We start from the raw sequence: 20,775 nt of genomic DNA on the forward strand, positions 1-20,775 counted from the left end.
ACATGATAGTGTCTGACAAAGAATTAGGCTTTACATCAACATTTGGAGGAAACAAACGCATCAAAGGGGATTCAGAATGAAACAAAGGGCGATTATTCAGAATCAATAAAGCTTGAAACAATACATCCCTCCATTTACTGTATCGATCATCAGTCAATTTGCGCAACTGTTCTTTCAACAAACCATTCATTCTCTCAATCAGTCCTGAAGCTTGTGGGTAATATGGAATGTGAAACACCCAATCAATATTATTTTCCGCACAGAATTCCTGCACCAATCTTCCACGAAAGTGGGATGCATTGTCTGATTGAATTTGGAATGGAACACCATAGTACAAAATAAGCAGCTCCAGGGTTTTAATGGTATTCACTTGGGTAGCGTTCTTGCAAGGGAAAGCGACCAAAAGGCCACTATAAGTGTCAACAACTGTACAAATATATTGACAATTTCTGCTCATAGGGAGCGGACCGATATAGTCAATCTGCCAAATTTGAGCGGGCAATTTACCTCGATGCAAGTGGCCTCGAACAATTTGAGGCACCTCCTTTTTTCTAGAATGCTGACAAATGGGACAATGTAGAATGACATCTTTTATTAAAGAAAAAGGAATATGAATTCCTCTATCGGCAGCCCACCTGCTAGTGGCTTTCTCTCCGGTGGGCCCACTTCGCCAATCCCGCCAAATCAGAATCTTGCATGTCCACCACTGCCTCAGCAATTTTAGATTTTTCATCTGCAATGTTATGGAAAAATTTATCAAGGGAGTCAATTGGAGTGTGAGCATCCACGTGAAAGATTGTTATAGTACTCTGCGGGAGCAGTTCCCAAATTTCATGCCATAATTCCTTTCCCCACAATTCTTTTGAATGCAATTCCCAATTATGAGAATGCCATGTTGGTAACCATACCGCCAGTCCATTCGCAGTGGACCAGGAATCAGTGAAAATATGACATGTGCCAGGCAATTCCTGTTTCAAAACTTGGTAAACTGCATAGAGTTCAGCATACTGACTACTCTTACCATCTCCAGTCGTACTCAATAATTTCTGCGTGATCGGGTTATACGAAACAGCTTTCCAATGTCTTTTGTCACCGATGAACTTCGCTGAACCATCCGTAAACCACACATGTCTTCTATCCTCCACGGACAGATCATCAAATGATTTACCCCACTTAACGGGAGACTCCTGCACCACGGGAACCGAACACTCCTTTTCAGTCTCATTGGAGGGCGCCTGCGCCACTCGCTCATGTAAAACCGCCACACCTTTCGGACCCACACGTGCCCTGTCCTGAATGTACCATTTCCATTTAATCACACTCGCCTCCTGAGCATGTCCAATTCGATGGGACTTCGGTGAACTCAAAACCCACTGCATAATGGGAATTTCGGGTCTCAAAATTACAGCATGGCCTAGGGTCAGTTGCTCGGTATCCACCAGTGCCCAAAAACAAGCAAGCAATTGTTTCTCAAAGGGCGAGTAACGCTCACTAGCCTCAGGTAACTTTTTGGTCCAAAAACCTAATGGCACTTTTTGTCTGCCCTGCTTTTGCCACAGGCTCCAATTGGCATACAGACCTTCCACGGAAACATTCAAATCCACATCACCTTCACTCACAGGCCACAAATCCAAGGCATACTGAATAGCTTCTTTAGCCAAATTAAAAGCAGTCTGTTGAGACTCACCCCATTCAAATGCATTCTTTTTACGAGTGACTCGATACAATGGAGCCAGAATCTGACTCAGATGGGGAATATGCTGACGCCAGAATCCAAACAAACCAATGAAGCATTGAGCCTCTTTCCTGTTCCGAGGAACTGCAAAATCAAGTATTTTTCGCTTTACCTGTGGGATCACTTCTCTATGACCTTCATGCCAATTAATTCCTAAAAATTTCACATTCTGGGATGGAGTTAGTAATTTGTCAGGATTAATTTCCCAACCTTTTGCTCGCAAACAGTCAAGGATCTAATCTAAATGGGACTGTACCTGATCTTGCGTTTCACCTTGAATCAAAATGTCGTCAATATAATGACAGACCTGAACTCGTGGATTTGTGGGCACTTCAGACAAATGCTCTGCCACCAGCCGATGACAGATCGTAGGACTGTGTACATAGCCTTGAGGAAGACTCCGGAACGTCATTTGACGTCCATTCCATGTAAAACTGAACTGTTCCTGACATTCAGGGGCAATCGGGATTGAAAAGAAAGCATTAGCAATATCAATAGAAGCATACCACGTACCTGGATGCTTTTGAATTCTCTGAATTAGCGTGACAATGTCAGGCACTGCAACAGTCAATTTAGGTGTGTTTTTATTCAATTCTCGATAATCAACAGGCATGCGCCAAGAATTGTCACTTTTGCGCACGGGCCAAACGGGATTATTCCAAGCAGACGTGACCGGAGTTATGACTCCCGCGTCAACCAAATCCTGAATTGTAGCAGAAATTTCTTCATGACCACCTGGGATACGATATTGCTTCTGAGAAATCACCTTCGTGGCTAAAGGAATTTTAATAGGTGGCATCCGCAAACGGCCAACCCGTACGGGTCTGGTCGAAATGTATTGTCTAGTTCCAAATTGATAACAACCATCATCCAAATGCAAAGTCATTCCTTTCAAAATGTCAATTCCAATTATATATTCCAAAAGTGGTACAACCAACACAGAGTATTCTCTACGAGGAATCCTACCAATTTTAATTTCAAGTGCAGTTTGAACTGCGGGTGTTTCTTTACCACCCAAACCAGTAATTGTAAAAGACTGTCCATGAAATTTCTTTGATTTACCATGAATTAAAGTGGCCTCCGCCCCAGTATCAACTAATGCTCGGGCCCTTTGGATATTATGATGTTTCCAAAAAATCTCAATATCTACATATGGTCTGTTGTCTCTGTGAGCCCACTTGTGTACCGGAGCTTGACCTATTTCCTAGTCATTTTTCCTGCGTTCCGTCAACCAAGACAAATCAGGGTAAATGCTCTCAGTTTTCATTGGTATCAAAATATCTTGTTCATATCCGTCTCCAGTACGAAACGGATTATTGTCATGTTCAAAAAGTTGTGAATTACGGTCAGAAAGTCTATTACGATCCTCTCTTTTTCTCCTGTCAGGGGAATAACTCCTTTCATCTCTTCGTCGGTTGGAAGCACGATCATCTCTCCCCCGCTCACGATCATCCTCTCTCCCCCTCCCGTCATTACGATGACGGGATCCATCACGTTCATAACGCCGATCATCACGGCGATCAGGATTCACACGTCGCTTCTCATCACCACTGTCATCCGAACCACGGTCATACTCATTCTTTCGCACACGACGGGCACCCTCCTTTCGATCCAAACCACGCTTACGAAACATGTCCCATAAGCGATTATTAGGCTCACCGTCAATGTCCTCCCTTTTGACACCATCAGCAATGAGAGCAAGAAACATGTCACGTCTAGAGAACTTATAGTCCCCACCAGTACGACCCTCAGGTCGAGATTGTCTTTCAGGTTTAAACCACTCACCCAGCTCACCAAGCTGACGAACAGACTCAAGCACAGCAGATAAAGGATTGCCAGTTTGATTAATCAATAATGTCATCATGACCTGCTTGTAAGCAACAGGAGAAGAACGGATAATGCGATTGCGCACAGAAGATGTCAAAAGACCATCCAATAACCTATCAGCAGTACTAAGAAAGACAGCAGTTTTCATGACTTCCTCCTTTAAACGTTGCGACGCATCGCGCAAAGTGTACCATGGTTTCTCATTAGTGGGCCAATCAGATTCAGTTGGATATTTATGATTACAGCCGTCAGACGCAAGCTGGAGCAAAGTAATTTGACCAGCACCATTATAGTTTCGAAAATGATCTTGAATCGTAGAATCAGAACTCAAAGAGCAAAACCGTAAACAATCAACAGCATCAAGAAAAATACCGGCAGCGCCGAGTTCATAAAGGCGCACCATCCAGGTAAGCAAGGCCTCACCAGGCCGTTGTCGAAATCGTTGTAAAATGTCACTAACCTCCTGCTGAGTAAAATCTTCAATACAGTCTAAAGCTATACCAGCCGGGTTACCAGGGGCTTGTTGTAATTTACGTCGAAAAACAGGGTGAGCAGAAACTTCAGGAAGAGCCTCCGAAGAAGCCCGCGTCTTAGATTTAGTAGAACAATCAGGGCAAGCTACGTCATCCGCACGGGAAGAACGAGCACGGTCGCTGTGAGGACCTATATCAGTACACGAAGCAGATTTACAATCACGTCCGGAGCGAGAAGACTCGCGCTTGTCACCCTCCTCCGCCGAGGAGTCAGAAGTATGTGAATCCCAGATATTACCGTCCCACTCATCGGGGTTCCAATCCATACCGGCTTTTGCTACAACCAGACGCACTTTACGTGTAGATACACGACCACGACGATGTTTATACTTATATCGTGCAATGCGGACCGCAGCCCTTTCGGCAATGGTCTGATATGTTTCAAGTTTGTCGGCAAGCAATTTATTTTGACAACGCAAAAGAGTATGCGCATTTTGCAACTCAACACACTGTCCTTCCATGTCCTTAAACTGCTTCTGTAGCTGAACAAACTTTTCATGCAGAATTCTGTAGGCATTAAGAACAATCCAACCTCTGCGTCCTAAAATAGGAAGCTCATCACCCTTCACTACCGGCGCTTTCTGTAAGCATGATACCACATCGGCAGGCTCCGCCTGCTCCAAGCAAGAAGACCAATTTTCACTCAAACCAGTAGAATCAGCCCACTCGCGGGCCAAAGCCTCGTAAGGCGTACACTCCCAGCCGGGAATCTGAATCGGTAACTTGAAAACCGACGGAGATTTTTTCGCAAACATATTGACACAAAAAAGTTATATACACAATTATAAACAAAATTTTATACGTACGAGCCGAGCGCATCCCAACAAGATCAAAACAACACAATGCACACAGGCTTCGTAAACAGTTCGTGACGCCAGATGTAATGGCCGGATTTTCCGCTTAGATGGGATCAGCCCCCAGGGGCCCCTATGACCCAGCCAAAACGTACTCACCTTCCCTCCTTAGAACGTATTCACAATGGATAGATATACAGATATATATATATATATATAGGTCGCACCTAAGGATGGGGAATAACAATACACATGCATAAATTTTCTACAATATCTTATTCACAACAGTTGGTCTCGCGGCCACCCCGACCCAGACCGGTCTACCCTAGGGCAGATATGACACACAATCCGGTGTGTCTACACATGGGCCTGCAGAACCCAATGCTCCCTTTTCCAAACGATCCACAATCCGGTAGATCTCCACGCCAGTATCCCCCCTGGCGCTCTCACTTATGCAAGCCACAATCTTGTGGGTATACACGCTGGTATCCTACCCAACGTTCTCACTAACGCCGCATATCAACGACGACCACATTCCTATGAACAGTCATCAGGACAATGTCTCAGTTATCTACTCGGGATAAAACTATAATAATGACTTTTAATACGGTTCCCAAATTATATGATGTACCTCCTATTCTTGGCATCAAAGGTCCACTCACTCCCTCTTTGTTCGATCACTATTTACCTGATCGGGATTTCACATCCGTTCGCATAAACAACTCTCAACTAGAAGATGCATTTACCAAGATTGAACAGGAACACAAGGCACACGGTAGTTCTATAAGAACTAGGATATTTATTGGCAATAAACACATATCACATTACTATGCAACATAATTTCTGCAAAGAAAAGGTAAAGATTAGAGTGCACGCTAATTGGGAAAAGGGCGGAGATCACCTGGTTAATATGAAGTCTGGGCTCGGCAGTCATCTAGGTTCCCTTCTCGTCTCTGTGTCCTGGCTCGCCTCGCAGTCACACCCCAGCCGTCACAAGTACACGTCTGCACCGCTAGGCTCAACCTCGTCTGCTTCCCTCCAGGGCACCGGAACCTTGCTGGTTATTAGCTACCGTCTCTCTCTCTCTCTCTCTCTGTGCCAGTGCGCTCCGCGCTAATTCTCCTTCAGTCTCTCTCAGAGAGTTTCGGTTTTAAATGTTTCTCGGACTTCAAAGATGGCGACTGTCCGCCATGAAATGATTAATGGCAGAGATGCTAACGGCTAGATGCCGCCTACGGACTAACTGAAAAACTGACTAACACCTTCCCTAATATCAAAGCCCGTTCCTTCATGGAAAGCTACGGCCAGTAACCTGCCGCCCACCAAATTCTTGTACCTCCCCGTACCAAGGACACGTTCCCAGCCGGCCGGCCTGAAGTTGTGTCTTCGGTGTGGAGAAAAATACATTCCTTTGATAAGGGCCAGCCTGAGCCGGTTCTCTCCAAGCGAACAACAGCTTGAAATTAAAACATTACACTTCACCTAGAAAGCCTTCTCGAGCTACCGGGCAGAAAGCAAAATGGAGTCTGTCTCGTTTAAGGCCTACAGGGCCCACAATATGCGTAACTCCATGGAAAATATCCTAACATGTTAGCAAATGAGCAAATCATGACTAATACTTATATATCTAACCCCTAACTTAAATTCATAAGCCCTACACTAAGGAAAGTGACACGAAAATGCTCTAATATATGGAAGGCAGGGGTCCTGTCTATAGTCCTAATCCCTATCCTATGGGGGTGATAAGCTGGAGTCACTCTCCATCATTCTCCCTCTTAAAAGAGCCAGAAAAGGGCAGCCATTACAGTCCTGTGCTGAACCTGCACAGTCTAGACCTCCATAAGTGGAGACAGTTGTAATCTTTTGTTCTTCCTCCTGAAGTAGTTGGTGTCATTCTGGCAGCCAAGCCCCCTTCTACTAAGTCTGTCAATTAAGACACTGGGAGAAGTTTGTTGCTTGGTATTTCCCCAGTCATGTTTAACCCTTGCAGGCCAGCTTGTCAAAAGTCATCCTGTTTTGTCTTTCATCTGGCCACAAAGGCCTTGCTGTTGCCACTTGGCATTGACAGTGGTCATTTGTTGGTCCTTTTTTTCTTCTTACGGTTACTGGATCAGACCTCTTTCTTTTAGTCATCTGTTGTGATGCCTTTTTTTGAAGGGGCTGATCCACTTGACCCTAATAGGGCTATTTGTAGTTCCATCAATCGAGTGAGAGAATACTGGCTTCTCTGGAGCAAAAAAGGGAAAAGCGGTACAGAAGAGGACCGTCTCACCATGGATTGTCTTTAGCATAAAGATATTCTAAGGACAAGCTTGGAAGTAGCCCTAGAAGGGGTGTGGGCTCTCTCCACCAGTGCAAAGGCTGCTACCACTCCGTTGGAGTGGTGTGTGCCAGTCTTTGACATTTGCCAGACTGCAAACCAGTGCGTCTCTCCACACATTCACAAAGCACACCTGCTGGGACAGCCAGGTCTGGTGGTATGGGCACTTCGTCGGATCTGTCCTGCAAGATTTCCTGGCCCGAATAATTCCACGGACCCATAACCTATGGAGGTACTGCTTTGATATCTATTGAAAAGGTGAAGAATCTCCATTTCGAAGTATCTGTGAGAAAAACTAGTTACTTACCTTCAGTAACACCTTTTCCGGTAGAGACTCTTATCTAATTGCAGATTCGTCACTGACTCACCCACCACCCCTTTCTGTGGAATAGACTCATAAGTCCAATGATAAGATCCTAAATCAGAAAAGTCAGCACACTGCACTTCTGATTTCATTGGCTCTGCGTCCAATGGTGCAGGCTGAAATCAGAAAAACTGACAGTACCAGATGTGACAGTATTGTACTGACCCTGACATCACATCTGGAACCGACACCACCTGTTGACGAGCGATGGAATTGTTATCAGTATTTTCAGATCCAGTCTGGGGTAAATTCACAAGGTAAAGAATCTGCAGTTCTATTGTCTCTACCAGAAAAGGCATTACCCATAGTAAGTAACTTGTTCAACATTCCGGATAGTCATCCTCCTAGAAATGCTGTTGCTCCTACAGGTGGTGGAAAAAATACATTGCTAGATTTGCATGACTCATACTTCTATATCTTGACATATTTTAAAGTGCCTCTGTTTCCAAGTGTTCAGCTGCCACTTCCAGTTTCAAGTTCTAGGCTTCAAATCTTTACAAAATGTATGTCCTCTGTGTTGGCAATCCTCCGACGCATAAAGTTTTCCTTTACCTAGCTGATGATCTGCTAAAAGAGATGACCTTCTGAGGCATAAGCTTCAACCAACACGTGCCTGCAGTTTTTCCTCAAATTCAGGCTGACCCTTTACCCAACTCTGTCTCTCAGGCTAAACTGGGAGCAGTTCTTAGGCACCATTCAAACACCAAGGAAGGGAAGGCTTTCTCTTTCGAGTAAATCTTTTGTTCTCAAAACAAATTCTGTTTCTTCCAGTACATATGGAAAACAATAGCCCCCCCTCTAGAAGTCTCTGCTGGCAATGATACCCTCATGTGTCCCTTACATTCCCAAGTGCCACATACAAATACGACCTAGAAAATTTGAGTTAGACCTACCATTGTTACACTCTCAGGGATCCACCATAGATAAAGTAAATATTAAGGCATGCGTGAAGTCAACGCTTTGGTTGTGGACTGACAGGAACATTGCTGCTGATCTTCCCTTCATGCCGCAGCCCTTCAATTTTGTGAGAGCCACGGGCACCTCTGTTGATGGCTGGTGAGCACAGCTTCAGGAACTCTGCACAATGGGGCTAAGGGCAAAAGTAGACACAGTGCACATAAATGTGCAGGAGCTCAGACCATACACAATAGCCTTCCCTTGTTCCTCCCCAGAACTCAACGTTCCTCGGTTCTCATTTGCATTGACAACACCACTTCCATAGTTTATTTAAACAAGCAGGGGGAACATATTTACTAGCACAGTCGGAAGAACTGCATCACTTAAGACTTTGGTATTTCAACATGATATTAATGTCTACCAGGTCAACAAATGAGCGCATACAATCAGCAGTTTTGAAGGAGAATGTCACAATTGGCAGCTAAATAATAAATAAATATTTAACAGCTAAACCAACAAACCTTATGCGGAATATTTAACCTATGTACAAAGTACAGAGGAGAGGGGATGTTGCCTAACGGCTAGGGCAGTCGACCTCCAATCTGGGGAACCGGGTTCGAGTCTCGGCAACGTCTTTATGTAACACAACTGGTGCTCATGTAAAGCGCTCTGATCCCTTCGGCTCAAGTTTGCGTTATGAAAAACACCCGCAAAAAATAAATCACAGACTCCACCTTTTTGCGATGAGGACCAACATGAAATGCCAGTTCTTTGCTACCTAGCAGACACTGGCAACCCGTGACTAGGGGAGATGCATTTTTGATAACCTGGTATGTAACATTCACCTATGCTTTTCAATGGTTTCTCATTGTTCCTTGGATGCAACTTGGGCCACTTTTTTTAGGTTTCTAAATTCATTAATGGGGCCCACTTTTATTTTGGTGCCCTGGCCTATTTTCTGTATTGGTCTGCCCAAGAGGAGACTGGAAGAGGTATGCTTGGACTGTAGCACACTTTGATTCTCCTAATATAAAAGAATGAAGAAGGAAACAACCATAATATCACCAAGTATCCAGGGAAGGGGAGCACAAGGGAGGGCAACAGAAAAAATAGGATGCAAGTGAAGTGAAAGGCCAGGTGACAAACTCTTCGGCAAGCAATAAACTCACCAATACTGAGTGTTGCCAGGCACTGACTAAAGGTTTCAAGTGCAGATTTATACTGTCTCTGCCAGTAATTTCCCAGAAACGACCCTCACTTTCCCTTCCTGTTGGCCCTTTTAAGTTGGGGAAATCCCTTTTAAGTTAGTATAGCAATGACCAGAACCTTGAATTTGATCGTATGCCACCCTTACATTTTAATTATACTTGTACCTCCTACCTGCCAGGCACCACAAGGCATACAAAATCACCAGTCCCCCTGAACTGCATATTGTGCTGCCTTACTTTGAGCCTTCATGCCTCTCTTGACAAAGGCAGTATCAAGCTATCTTTGAGATCTACTGGGTCCAGCATGAGCCCTCCTTGTCTCTTAATGGCGAGTCCTAAGAGGAGAGTGGTTCAGATCTTCTTAGCTAGGTTAGTGGCCAGGAGTGTAGATTCTATACCCCGCCTTTGGCCGTACGGCTCTTAAAGCCATCCAATATCGACACTTCAGCCTTCCAGGGCACTGCATAGACAATCTTAAAAAGACTATGCACTTTTTTTTTAAACATCTTTTTATTAACAAAATATAGCTTTCCATGTAAGGAGACAATACACATAGCAGTGGGTCAGCCAAGTAGTGATGGTACAATATGCAGCAACTGCCACACCCGTAGGCCAATATTAGTCCAAGGCACTGCCAGTGGACCCTCTACCCCCGGTACCCCTACAAACCACACCCTCCAATCAGTTACTAAATCCCCCCCTAAAAGCCAACCATGCCTCCCAGACCTTTTCCCGTTTACGTGGGAACCCCCTGCTCTGGTACACCACATGTTCAGCTCGCTGACACCAATCAAGGTCCCTTTTCCAACCTTCTATCTACGAAACCTCTGTGCCCCCCCCCCCAGTTTAGCTACATTACTTTGGGCCACCACCCCAGCCAGTGCCAGCCAAATAGTAGCCCATTTGGGCCTTACTACCTCCCCTGTCACCCCCAGGATAAACCATCTGGCGTCTAGTGGGACCTCGGAGCCCACCACCTCAGACATAACCCACGCAATGACTTCCCAATACCTCTGTATCAATTTGCATGCCCACAAGATGTGAAAGAACATCCCTGTCTCTTAGCAACCCCTCATGCACTTGTCTGACCCACTATACCCGATTCGATGCTGCATGGTTCTAGGGACATAGGAACGATGGAAAATCCGGAGCTGAACTAGGTGAAACCGTGCCCTGACCACTATCTCTCTGGGGCTCTGTAGGGCCTCCGCCCAGTGATCATCTTCAAGGAGTCCAACATCAGATTCCCAGGCCTCTCGTAATGGTCCCAGCGGATCGGGCGTGTTATTAATTAACTTTTTATATGTAAGTTAGATGGCCTTGTCCACCATGGGATCGAGTAGGAGCCTATCTTCTAGCGGAGAATACTCCAGCAACCGCTCCCCCTCTTTGAGATGGCAATGCAAGGCATGCCTGACCTGCAAGTATTTTAAAAATTCTCCCTCGCCCATCTGATATTCCGTCTGCATGGCCAAAAAAGCAAGCATCTTCCCCTGTATCCAAACATCCCCCAGCAGATCTATCCCAATGGATCTCCACCCATGAAGGCCCTTCAGGCGCACAGTCTCCGACAAGAAGCCTCCTTCCCTCAGTGGGGTTTGTTCCGTGAGCCTAGCTTCCCACCCCATCATCTTCGTTGCCTTCCGCCACGCCACCAGCACCGTCTCTGTATGAGCTGGAAGACCTGAGTTGACCCTTCTCTTCCTGTATAGGACAGCGAGGTAATGCCTTTCCCCATGGCCATACGATGTACCTGATATGCAGGTTCTTCAGTGGGGGAAAAGACTCACCCATTGATATTGACCAGTTGCATTGCCCAGTAATATTTCCTGAGGTCCGGTACTGCCAACCCTCCCTCGTAAACCCCTAGTTGCAATTTACGTAGGGTGATTCTGGGGTTCCCCCCCACCCCCCAGCAATGTGCGCTGCTCTGCTTCCACTGCTTGGAAGAAACTCTCCGGGACCCCAAAGGGAGTATTCTGGAGCAAGCGCGTTAGGGCCATCATCTTAAACAAAGGCTATGCACTTTTAAGATGATCTGCCTCGGTCTTTAAATGGAAGTGGTTCTGCAACTTGGGTATTTAGATTGACTGAACATAATGTCAGTAAAAATTGGAACGCCCCTACATCCTCTGCTTGGTTCTGTGCTCAGTTAGCAAGATGCAGGCTCCATGCTTCCAAGAATATTACAGAAGTTTGTATAAGAACACAATTTTTATGGAAACTCACCAAAGTTGTTTTCTAAATGTGATGGCAGATATTTATGGTGATAAAGCTATTTCTGTACCTTTCACCTTCTTAAGTCCTTCTTCTCCAGGAAATAGATCTAAGCAAATTTGGCAATCTGACCATTTAATTTCTGACCCTGTACCCATGCCAAAACAGTCTAGATTGATTGTCTTTTGCTATATTTTGGGTTACTGACACTCTATCATTCATTACCTGTTACACTTTAGTCCAATTATTCACTACTACAGCATTGCTTTGAAATGTTCCAAACTTTGTAAAGTGGCTGCACCATACATTTATGAAGCATTACTTCCTCTGTGTTCCATTCAGCCATTATCAGGGACAGACTTTATATTCTATTAAGTGTTTATGACTATTAATGAAGAACCCCTGGATGAGAAAGAACAGTTACCGCTCTTACGGTTTAGTTTCCCAGGATCCTTAACTCCCCTAAACAGAACTAACTTAACTGCCACTGACGGAATTTGGCAGGATACTGTTGGAGTGATCTTCCTTAAAGGAGCAGGGTCAGTTTTGCAACATTAAATCTTCGATCTATCAGTCTACCCTGCCCTGTTTTTCTCTCCCATTTTCATATCCTCGTTTGTGTAGTGATGTGTTCGTTTTTAAAGAAATCATGTGTCAATATGGACACTATATAGCCTGCAGAAAATATTAATGTTTCTAAAAATTGCTTGTATTGTGAAAGAAGTGTTACAGGTAAGTAACTTTTCATTTAGAGGGAAACTAAGTGGCCTCTTACCCTTAGAGAGTCCAAACAGGCCTTCCTTCTAAGTACAACCTGTGTTCAAAGCGTGTTCTAAGCACCATTCGTACTCTACGTTTAGTCTTTGAATTTCGAAAGCCATCTCTTGCTTCTGGATAGCAGGCTGGAACTCTGAATATGCTCCATGCTGATTTGGCTGGGCTCCTCCTCGCAGAAGAAAATAGCCACGAAAGACGGGGAACTGCAGTATTCAGAGCTGCAAACCGCAGAACACAGTTGGAAATCTTTTCAGGAATTGAACCAATTGAATCCTGAAACAAGTGACTCAGCTGGCTCAAACAAGCAAGCAATACATGTGAGCTCCACTAAATGCAGGCTTGCACCAAGCCAAGTAAAGAACTTAAGTGATTGTCATAATCTCACACATAATGTGGCAAACCTGAGATAACCACGCTCGATGGCAAACCAGGAACTTGCATTGTTTCTGTTTATTAACACCCTTATTTTACAAAGCACTGCAAGGTACTCTTGCATAGCTCTTTAAAAAGGAGGCATGTGCCTTCCTTTTATAAGCTGTGGTAAGCTTCCTCCGGGCAATTCATTCTTTTGGATTCATGCACACGGTTAGAATCGGCTTTGAGCCACTGTGCAGCACTAAACTCTGATTTAGGTGCTTTTTATTTATTTATTTATTTGAGTTGTATATAGCGCTGGCTAGACCCAGAGGTATCAGAGCGCTTTACATAAGGTTCCACAAAGTTACAAAATTACATCAGTTACTAGAAACACATTTCAAGAGCGTAAAGACTAGCTAAAAGAAGCTTAGAAGGGAGAGAGGGGGTAGGAGGGAAATAGGATGGAGAGACAAGGGAGAGTCTGCCCAAAGTCCGACTGGGTAGGTGACGGCCGAGGGGAAAGTCCACAGCCCATTTCCTCTATAGCTATCAGGTAGCTCCACCGGGCATCGGCCAAATAGCTAGGTCTCAACAGAAGAACATTAAGAAGGAGATGAGAAAAATCTAGTATTTCTTAAACCAAGATTATCTTCAACGTGCACAGTTTATTCCTTCATCTTCATAGCAGGTCAATAGCTACTGACATCATAAAATCATTCGTAATGCTGAATTACAACTGATTTAGTGGTCAGTGGAAGATGCCTAACCTTATCACCTGTGACATCAGTAGCCGCACCTGAGAGCTCTGTCTCATCAGAGAGCCTTGAAATGTTTGTTCTTATTAGAACAGTTGACATCATTGAATTAAATTTGACGTGCAGTCATCCTTGTTCCTCCTTAATTAGAAGGTGCCTGCTCCTATGTCTGGTGCACTGATTGGACATGGGTAGGGTGTTTTTTTTGTTTTTTTTACATGATGCTTGTTGTCTGCTTACTGGTAATGCTATTGCTCCAGTGAGTAATTGTAACTGTGTCACTGTCTGCCTTTTCCCTGTTTCTCTACAGCAGCAAGCTTGGGATGGTGGCCTTGTTTCTCAAAGTGGTCCGCACAGAGAGCCTTTTGGGACTCTGGAAGGGAGCCTCACCTGTAAGTAAAGCTGTGTTGGCTTCTTGTTACTTCACAATTTCTGTGGATGTAAAATGTCTTTATATACCAGTTTACAATGGAACCTGCAAGAGGGCAGGTGCAAGCAGTGGGTTGTTTTTGTGTCCGCAATATTGCCATCCTTCAAACTATTATTGATAAATATGTGATTAATAGAGCTCAGGTAGTCTATAGCTAATTTGTAGATTTTTCTACAGCTTTTGACAAAGTAGATCGGCCTTCTCTGTGGAGGAAATTATTGAGGTTAGGCGTTCCTATAAGTTTGCTGAGAATAATAGTTGCAATTCTTACAACCACCTGGTGTAAGGTACAAATGGGAGGAGATAAGGGCTTAACCCAAGAGATATCCATGCAAAACGGTCTTAAACAAGGATGTTCACTTGCCCCCTCCTTTTCTCACTATTACTTTGTGATTTACCAGACTGTTTCCAAGAGGTAAATAATTTCCCACCACAATTATCATCACAAAAAATTCACCTTTTAATGTAGTCCGATTATATGGTTTTATTTGATCTAACCCCAATTGGTCTTCACTTGTACAGAGCTACAGTCAGAAGGACGTTCTCATCAAAAAGGAAGAAGCTCCTTCTCTTTTTCCAGCTAATCCTCAAACCACAATATATTTCCCTAACTTCTCTGGTTGCCTGTCCACCTCTCATCCATGCCAATAGGGTTGTATGATGATACAACACGTGCCTTTTTAATGATGCCTTTACAACGCAATGCCTATACGGCATGCCTATAGCACAGCATACCTTTACCACGAATATGCCTTTACTATGGATGCCTTTACAATGTACAGTAAGTATATATAAGGTAATTTAAACGTGTGTATGTATATACATGTGTGTATATGTATGTATATATATATATATGTATGTATGTATATGTGTGTATTTGTATATATATCCGCATCAAACTCCAGTATTTCTTACTTCTAAACCAGACACATACAATGCAGATTCTGTTGTAAGTACGTTTTTATTTATTTATCGTGATATTTATATACATATATATATATAGCTTACACAATAGTCGTTTTAAGAATAACCAGACAACACGCTTTGGCCCAAATTGCTCCTTAGTGAGATATATTGGCTAAATCCATCCGCTGCTTGTTCACGAGTACGGGTGTGTTGCAAAATCAATAAAGTTATATCAAAACAAAACCTCATGTGACATTCCTTTCAACCATAGTGAAAAAGACTATACAATTCATTTTGCGGTCAGTGAATTCCAAATAGTCAATATAGCCAGTAAAGCATTACTTTCATGCAAATAAACAGGCATTTTCAATGTCGCACTTCGTGACAATATCGGTGTGGAAAAACAGTAGCTTCTCTTTTGTACGAGCATTGCATTTTTAGTTGCCAGACTACATTTCCCATAGTCCAACAAAGTGGAATCATGAAAACCCGGTTCTACATTACAACCTGAAAACCTCCCCTTTGTATTTGTATTATTATGAACCTCGGATTCAATCGGCAATCATGCCCCTGTGGGCAAAAAAAGCAACACTTCACAAATTTGCAGCCTTACATAAATTTCACGCTGCAATTTAAACTTGCTTAAATCAGTGACATAATATTATTCCACCAACTAGTTTGTAATACTTTTGCTGTAGCAAGCTACTGTGTTTAAATACAACCCAAGTGGGTATTTGTCAATCCAACACATTGTAAACACAAAGAGTCACAAAAAAAAAGTGTTTTCACCAAAAGATCATTTTCTGGCATATAGCGATTACAAATACTTTTGCTCTTTAACCTTCATCAATTGACTCCATCAGACCGCAAACAATCTGAAATTTAAAAAAAGAATGTACTGATTAAAACATAGTGAATATATTGATAGCATACACACCCAAATACAAGATTCATGAAGTGGTAAAAAACCTATCAGCTAAAACCTTTCATGAACCAATTTTTAAAATAGACAAGCAGTGACACATATTCTAGCCCAAGTGTACGGCAAGTGCCTCATCTCCATTGTGGCCGATGGTTGCAAAAATATGATACTTATCATTTTTAGGTCGAGCTGGAGATAGCAATGCGAAGCATTGCGTCCAGCTCAACAACTATAGTTGCCCGTCTCCTGGGAATCCGAGACAGGGGTCGGGCACGCGCGGCGATTGGTGTCTGTGGACGCGCACGTCCAGGCCGGTGCCGTGCACATCCCCTGCCTCAGATTCCCTGAGGTGCGCAAACACACACATACGCAGGCAGACACACGCAGGCAGACACACACACGAGCGCCCATACACGCACGCGCACATACAGACACCCCCCCTCGCCGTCGCGCACATACCCACACAAACACACAAGCGCACCGAGCCCCCCGCCGCCCTAGTGTTTGCACATGATCCGGACGAGCGTTCACGATAGGCTTAAACCAGCTTGTTTCAAAACGGGGGTCTCAACGAACCTGTGAAGTAAAAGAAACTCCGAGTCCCAAGAGCACACAGTGACACACGAGAGCACGTACCTGCCCCTCCAGCTGCACAGGCCCGTGGAGTCTGAGCCCAGCACAGAGTGCACGATCCCGAGGTACAGGAGGAAGGCCAGCCAGAGCATCTTCACGCCGAGCCCCTGCTCACGACACACGGCATCAGCCTCCACCGGCAGCTTGCATGGTGCCCGAGGATCACAAGAGGGAGGCGCCGAGACTCGCGGAAACACATCCACCACCAATGACCGCTACTGACTGACCAGCGGCTCCCGGCAGGGCACGGGGAAGGGGAGCAGAGGAGGGCCAATCGGACAAGGCCGGACAACTTCTGACCAATCAGAGACCGGCGAGCCTGGAGGGGGAGATAAACTTCACAAGTCCGGGAGGCGGGCTGCAGGTTTAGTGGGAGAGGCATGTGCATTCCTCGCTCCTCCTCTGACAATGAATCTGATCCCATCCAAAGAGTTTATTTATTTATTTAGGTGTTTGCAGAGCGCTATTGCTTCGAAGCACTGTTGACTAAGAGTCTTTAATAAGGAGAAAGACAATATTTGGCAGGTAAGTATGCCTTCTCTAAGCAGCTGCCCACTCACTGTCTACTCCCAAGCCGGGCCGCCGAGAGGATTGTGAGCACCTCATAAAAGAAAATAATAATAAAAAACACACTTTTTCTTGATTTTTGTGCGTCACGTAACTTTGCAATGCAATTGTGCACATAGTGCAAAAATCAGCTGTACGTCTTCATGGGGCTTTTTAAAATAGTTTGCTTGGCAAAGTTCAAGGAAGAGGTTGTGAAAATGAATTTTAACTTTTTTTCCTTCAAATTTCCCTACTCATGTCATGTCAACCAGGACAGTTTGCCCATTACCAAACTTATTGTGATATGCAGAGACAGTAGCGTAGGAAGGTGCAGGCTGCCCCCGGGGTCATCTCTGTGTGTGAATAATAACAGCTGTGAGGCCATGCGTGAGGTGCATCATCAGAGCTGTGTGAATAATAACAGCTGTGAGCCCCGTGCTGAGGTGCATCATCAGAGCTGTGTGAATAATAACAGCTGTGAGCCCGTGCGTGAGGTGCATCATCAGAGTTGTGTTAATAATAACAGCTGTAAGGTCGTGCCGGAGGTGCATCATCAGAGCTGTGTGAATAATAACTGCGTCAGCCCCGTGCTTGAGGTACATCATCAGAGCTGTGTGAATAATAACAGCTGTAAGCCTGTGCCAGAGGTGCATCATCAGAGCTGTGTAAATAATAACAGCTGTGAGCCCCGTGCCTGAGATGCATCATCAGAGCTGTGTGAATAATAACTGTCAGCCCCGTGCCTGAGGTGCATCATCAGAGCTGTGTGAATAATAACAGCTGTGAGCCGGTGCGTGAGGTGCATCACTTATTTGCCTCTCTTTCGAGTTTCAAGGGAGGCTCACAAATACAGGCACTTTCAGGAGGCGTCAGTGTGAATCATAACTGCGTCAGCCTCGTGTGTGAGGTGCGTCATCCACATTGCTCAGGTCACCCAAATTCCTGCACTTTCTACCACACTGCTTTCAAGAACAGCATACTCGTACACACACTCACACTGCTCACCAATTCAAAGTTTGCTAAAAATGTTATGCAACGCATTGTCATACACAATGCCAATAACTCAAACTTTAATGCTGCGAGACCTATTGCATTGTAAATGCTTGTTGATTCTAGCGTCTTAGTTCTTTCAATCTGTCACCCCCCCTTTCACGTTTTGGGATGCAATCCAAGACAACAAATGATAATAGACTTGTGTTTTGTCTGTGATCTGCAAAAAAGTGGTGTGCAATTGGGTATTGTTTATCGTGATGAGTTATTGCCCTCAGATGCTCTAAGACCCTCTTTTTAGCCTTATGAATAGTACTACCATTATAGTACTTGTTACATGGGCATCTCGGGGCATAGACTGCATATTCTGTATCACATGATAGATGCTTAGTGATTCTGAAAGTATCACATTCAGCGGATAACTTGACCGCCTTACAACTGGAGCTGTACTTACAGGCCACATCTGCCACATACAAAGAACACTTATACAGCTCCAATTTGTGTTCTAGTTACTTTGGGTAGTGAGGCAGCACACATATCTTTGAAGGACTCTCGGCCTTATGCGCCAGAAATCCCGATTGGCATGTTGACGGCCCTACCACACGGGGGCGATTGGTCCTCATTGCTAGAATGGGAGGAGGCGGATCTTCAGGTGGTGGGAGACCTGTATGTCGACGGGACCTTGGTGCCCTTCGGAGTGCTTCAGGAGCAGTTCGGGCTGTCTGACGGGGGGTTCCTCTTGCATGCGGCGGTGGTAGCGGCTATGCAGAAGCACTGGAAAGGTGGGCTCATAGAACCGGACACGACTATGGCGTGCCAGTATGTGGTGATGGCGGCGGGCACCTTTAAGGCTGTGACCTGCCTCCATAACAGGATGTTACACGAGGGACTGGAACCGCTCCAGGGGCTCAAAGCTAAATGGGAGGAGAGCGTGGGCAGGCCCATCCCAGACACGGTGTGGAGCCACATTCTGCAGCGCACATGGAAAGGCACGAGGAATGCGCGTTTCCAACAAGTGCATTTCTTTGTGCTACATACGGCCTAACTGACCCCGGAAAAAATACGGCGGTACTTTCAGGTGCAGGACGCGCGGTGCCCGAGGTGTTCGTCTCCGGAGGCGGACATGGACCATTTGTTTTGGGGTTGTCCGCATTTGGAGGCCTATTGGGCAGAGGTGGGGGACCTCCTAAACGATGTGACCGACAGGGAGGTGGACTTCGACATGGCGGCGTGCCTGTTACTCTGGTTCCCGCACACCAAACACACTAAGGTGACGAGCAAATTTATTGACTTGGGCCTGATACTGGCACAAAGAGAGATCTCTTGGCATTGGAAGTCTAGGAGCGGGCCGTCAGTGAGGAGGTGGAAGAATGAATTGTTGCGGTGGTCTGAGTGTGAGAGTGTGCTCCGAATGAAACAGGCTGTCAAGCTTGGTAATGAGAAAGCCTTGGATGCAGCGCGTGCGTGGGAATTGGTGGTGCAAGCCTTGCGCGACTCTTTAGTGGAAGAGGAGGACTGAGTGACTGGGACCTGTGGACACTGCGAGGCGTACTAACTCAGAGTTGTCATTGACACTGTAGCGGGATCCATACTACACATCAGGACGGAACACACTCCATCAGCAGTTGCCGGTGTGGGGACACTGGGGGGTTGTTTAGTGGGAGTTCGGGGTGGGCCGGAAGCCAGGAGGTTGGGAGACCGCGATGGCGACACTGTGCTGGGAAGGGCCTGTGGGGCGTGGGTGATGCGCGGAGGAGGCAAGGGGCGCGGGTCAGGTATGGAGGGCCCAACAGTGCGCGGGGCGGGTCAGGAGGCGGATGGTAGCAACGACCTGCATATGTGGGATGGCTGACAATGTTATTTGTTGTGGGTGGGGGGGTAAAATGCAGATACGTAAAATGATCTTTTGACCATTGTCCCAATGGGACATTCACCGTGATGCCTTCCTGCTATTTAAGGTACTACGCCGCCCGGCCTCCGGGATGCGGGCTGAATGGCTGTGTATGGTTTACGTTTTAATGCTTGAACGGGGGGACATTACGTGTGGACTGGTTGAGCCATTGTATTCTGTGGTTTCTAATTCTGCAATAAAAACAAATTAAAAAAAAAAAAAAATCTTTGAAGGACTGAGCCTTCCTATATGTAATCTGAGGTGAATCACCTATGCATTTTTCTAGGTCAGAGTCAGTTTGCAGAATACTCCAAGACATTTCCTCAAATCATACCATTTGTTACTAAATGTTGTAATAAACCTTATCGTGTCTATTTCTGGATCGTTAGTTGTTTTATACTTAATTTGTAATAGGTCCTATCTATTTCTGGCATCAGCCTTTCTTCACGCTGTCGTTATGCATGCCCCAAGTAACTAGAACACAAATTGGAGCTGTACAAGGGTTCTTTGTATGTGGCAGATGCAAGGCCTGTAAGTACAGCTCCAGCTGTATATATATATATATATATATATATATATATATATATATATATATATATAGCTATACATATAACATGACGTCCCGGTTTCCGAGAGGCTTGCATGCTGTGGTCTGAGACAGGTGCGGGCATGC

At 45.1% G+C, this 20,775-nt stretch overlaps 1 protein-coding gene across 1 annotated transcript in view; it reads left to right on the forward strand.

The window, feature by feature from the left end:
* The window catches only part of SLC25A38 (solute carrier family 25 member 38), a 325,193-nt gene that overhangs the window by 211,245 nt on the left and 93,173 nt on the right, over positions 1–20,775 (forward strand). Inside the window, exon 3 of the mRNA XM_086958576.1 lies at positions 14,095–14,176. Within this exon, the coding sequence (XP_086814702.1) occupies positions 14,095–14,176 (82 nt within the window). The remainder of the gene's footprint in view (positions 1–14,094; positions 14,177–20,775) is intronic.

Source organism: Lissotriton vulgaris, chromosome 1_1 (assembly GCF_964263255.1).
Source record: "Lissotriton vulgaris chromosome 1_1, aLisVul1.2, whole genome shotgun sequence".
NCBI lineage: Eukaryota > Metazoa > Chordata > Amphibia > Caudata > Salamandridae > Lissotriton > Lissotriton vulgaris.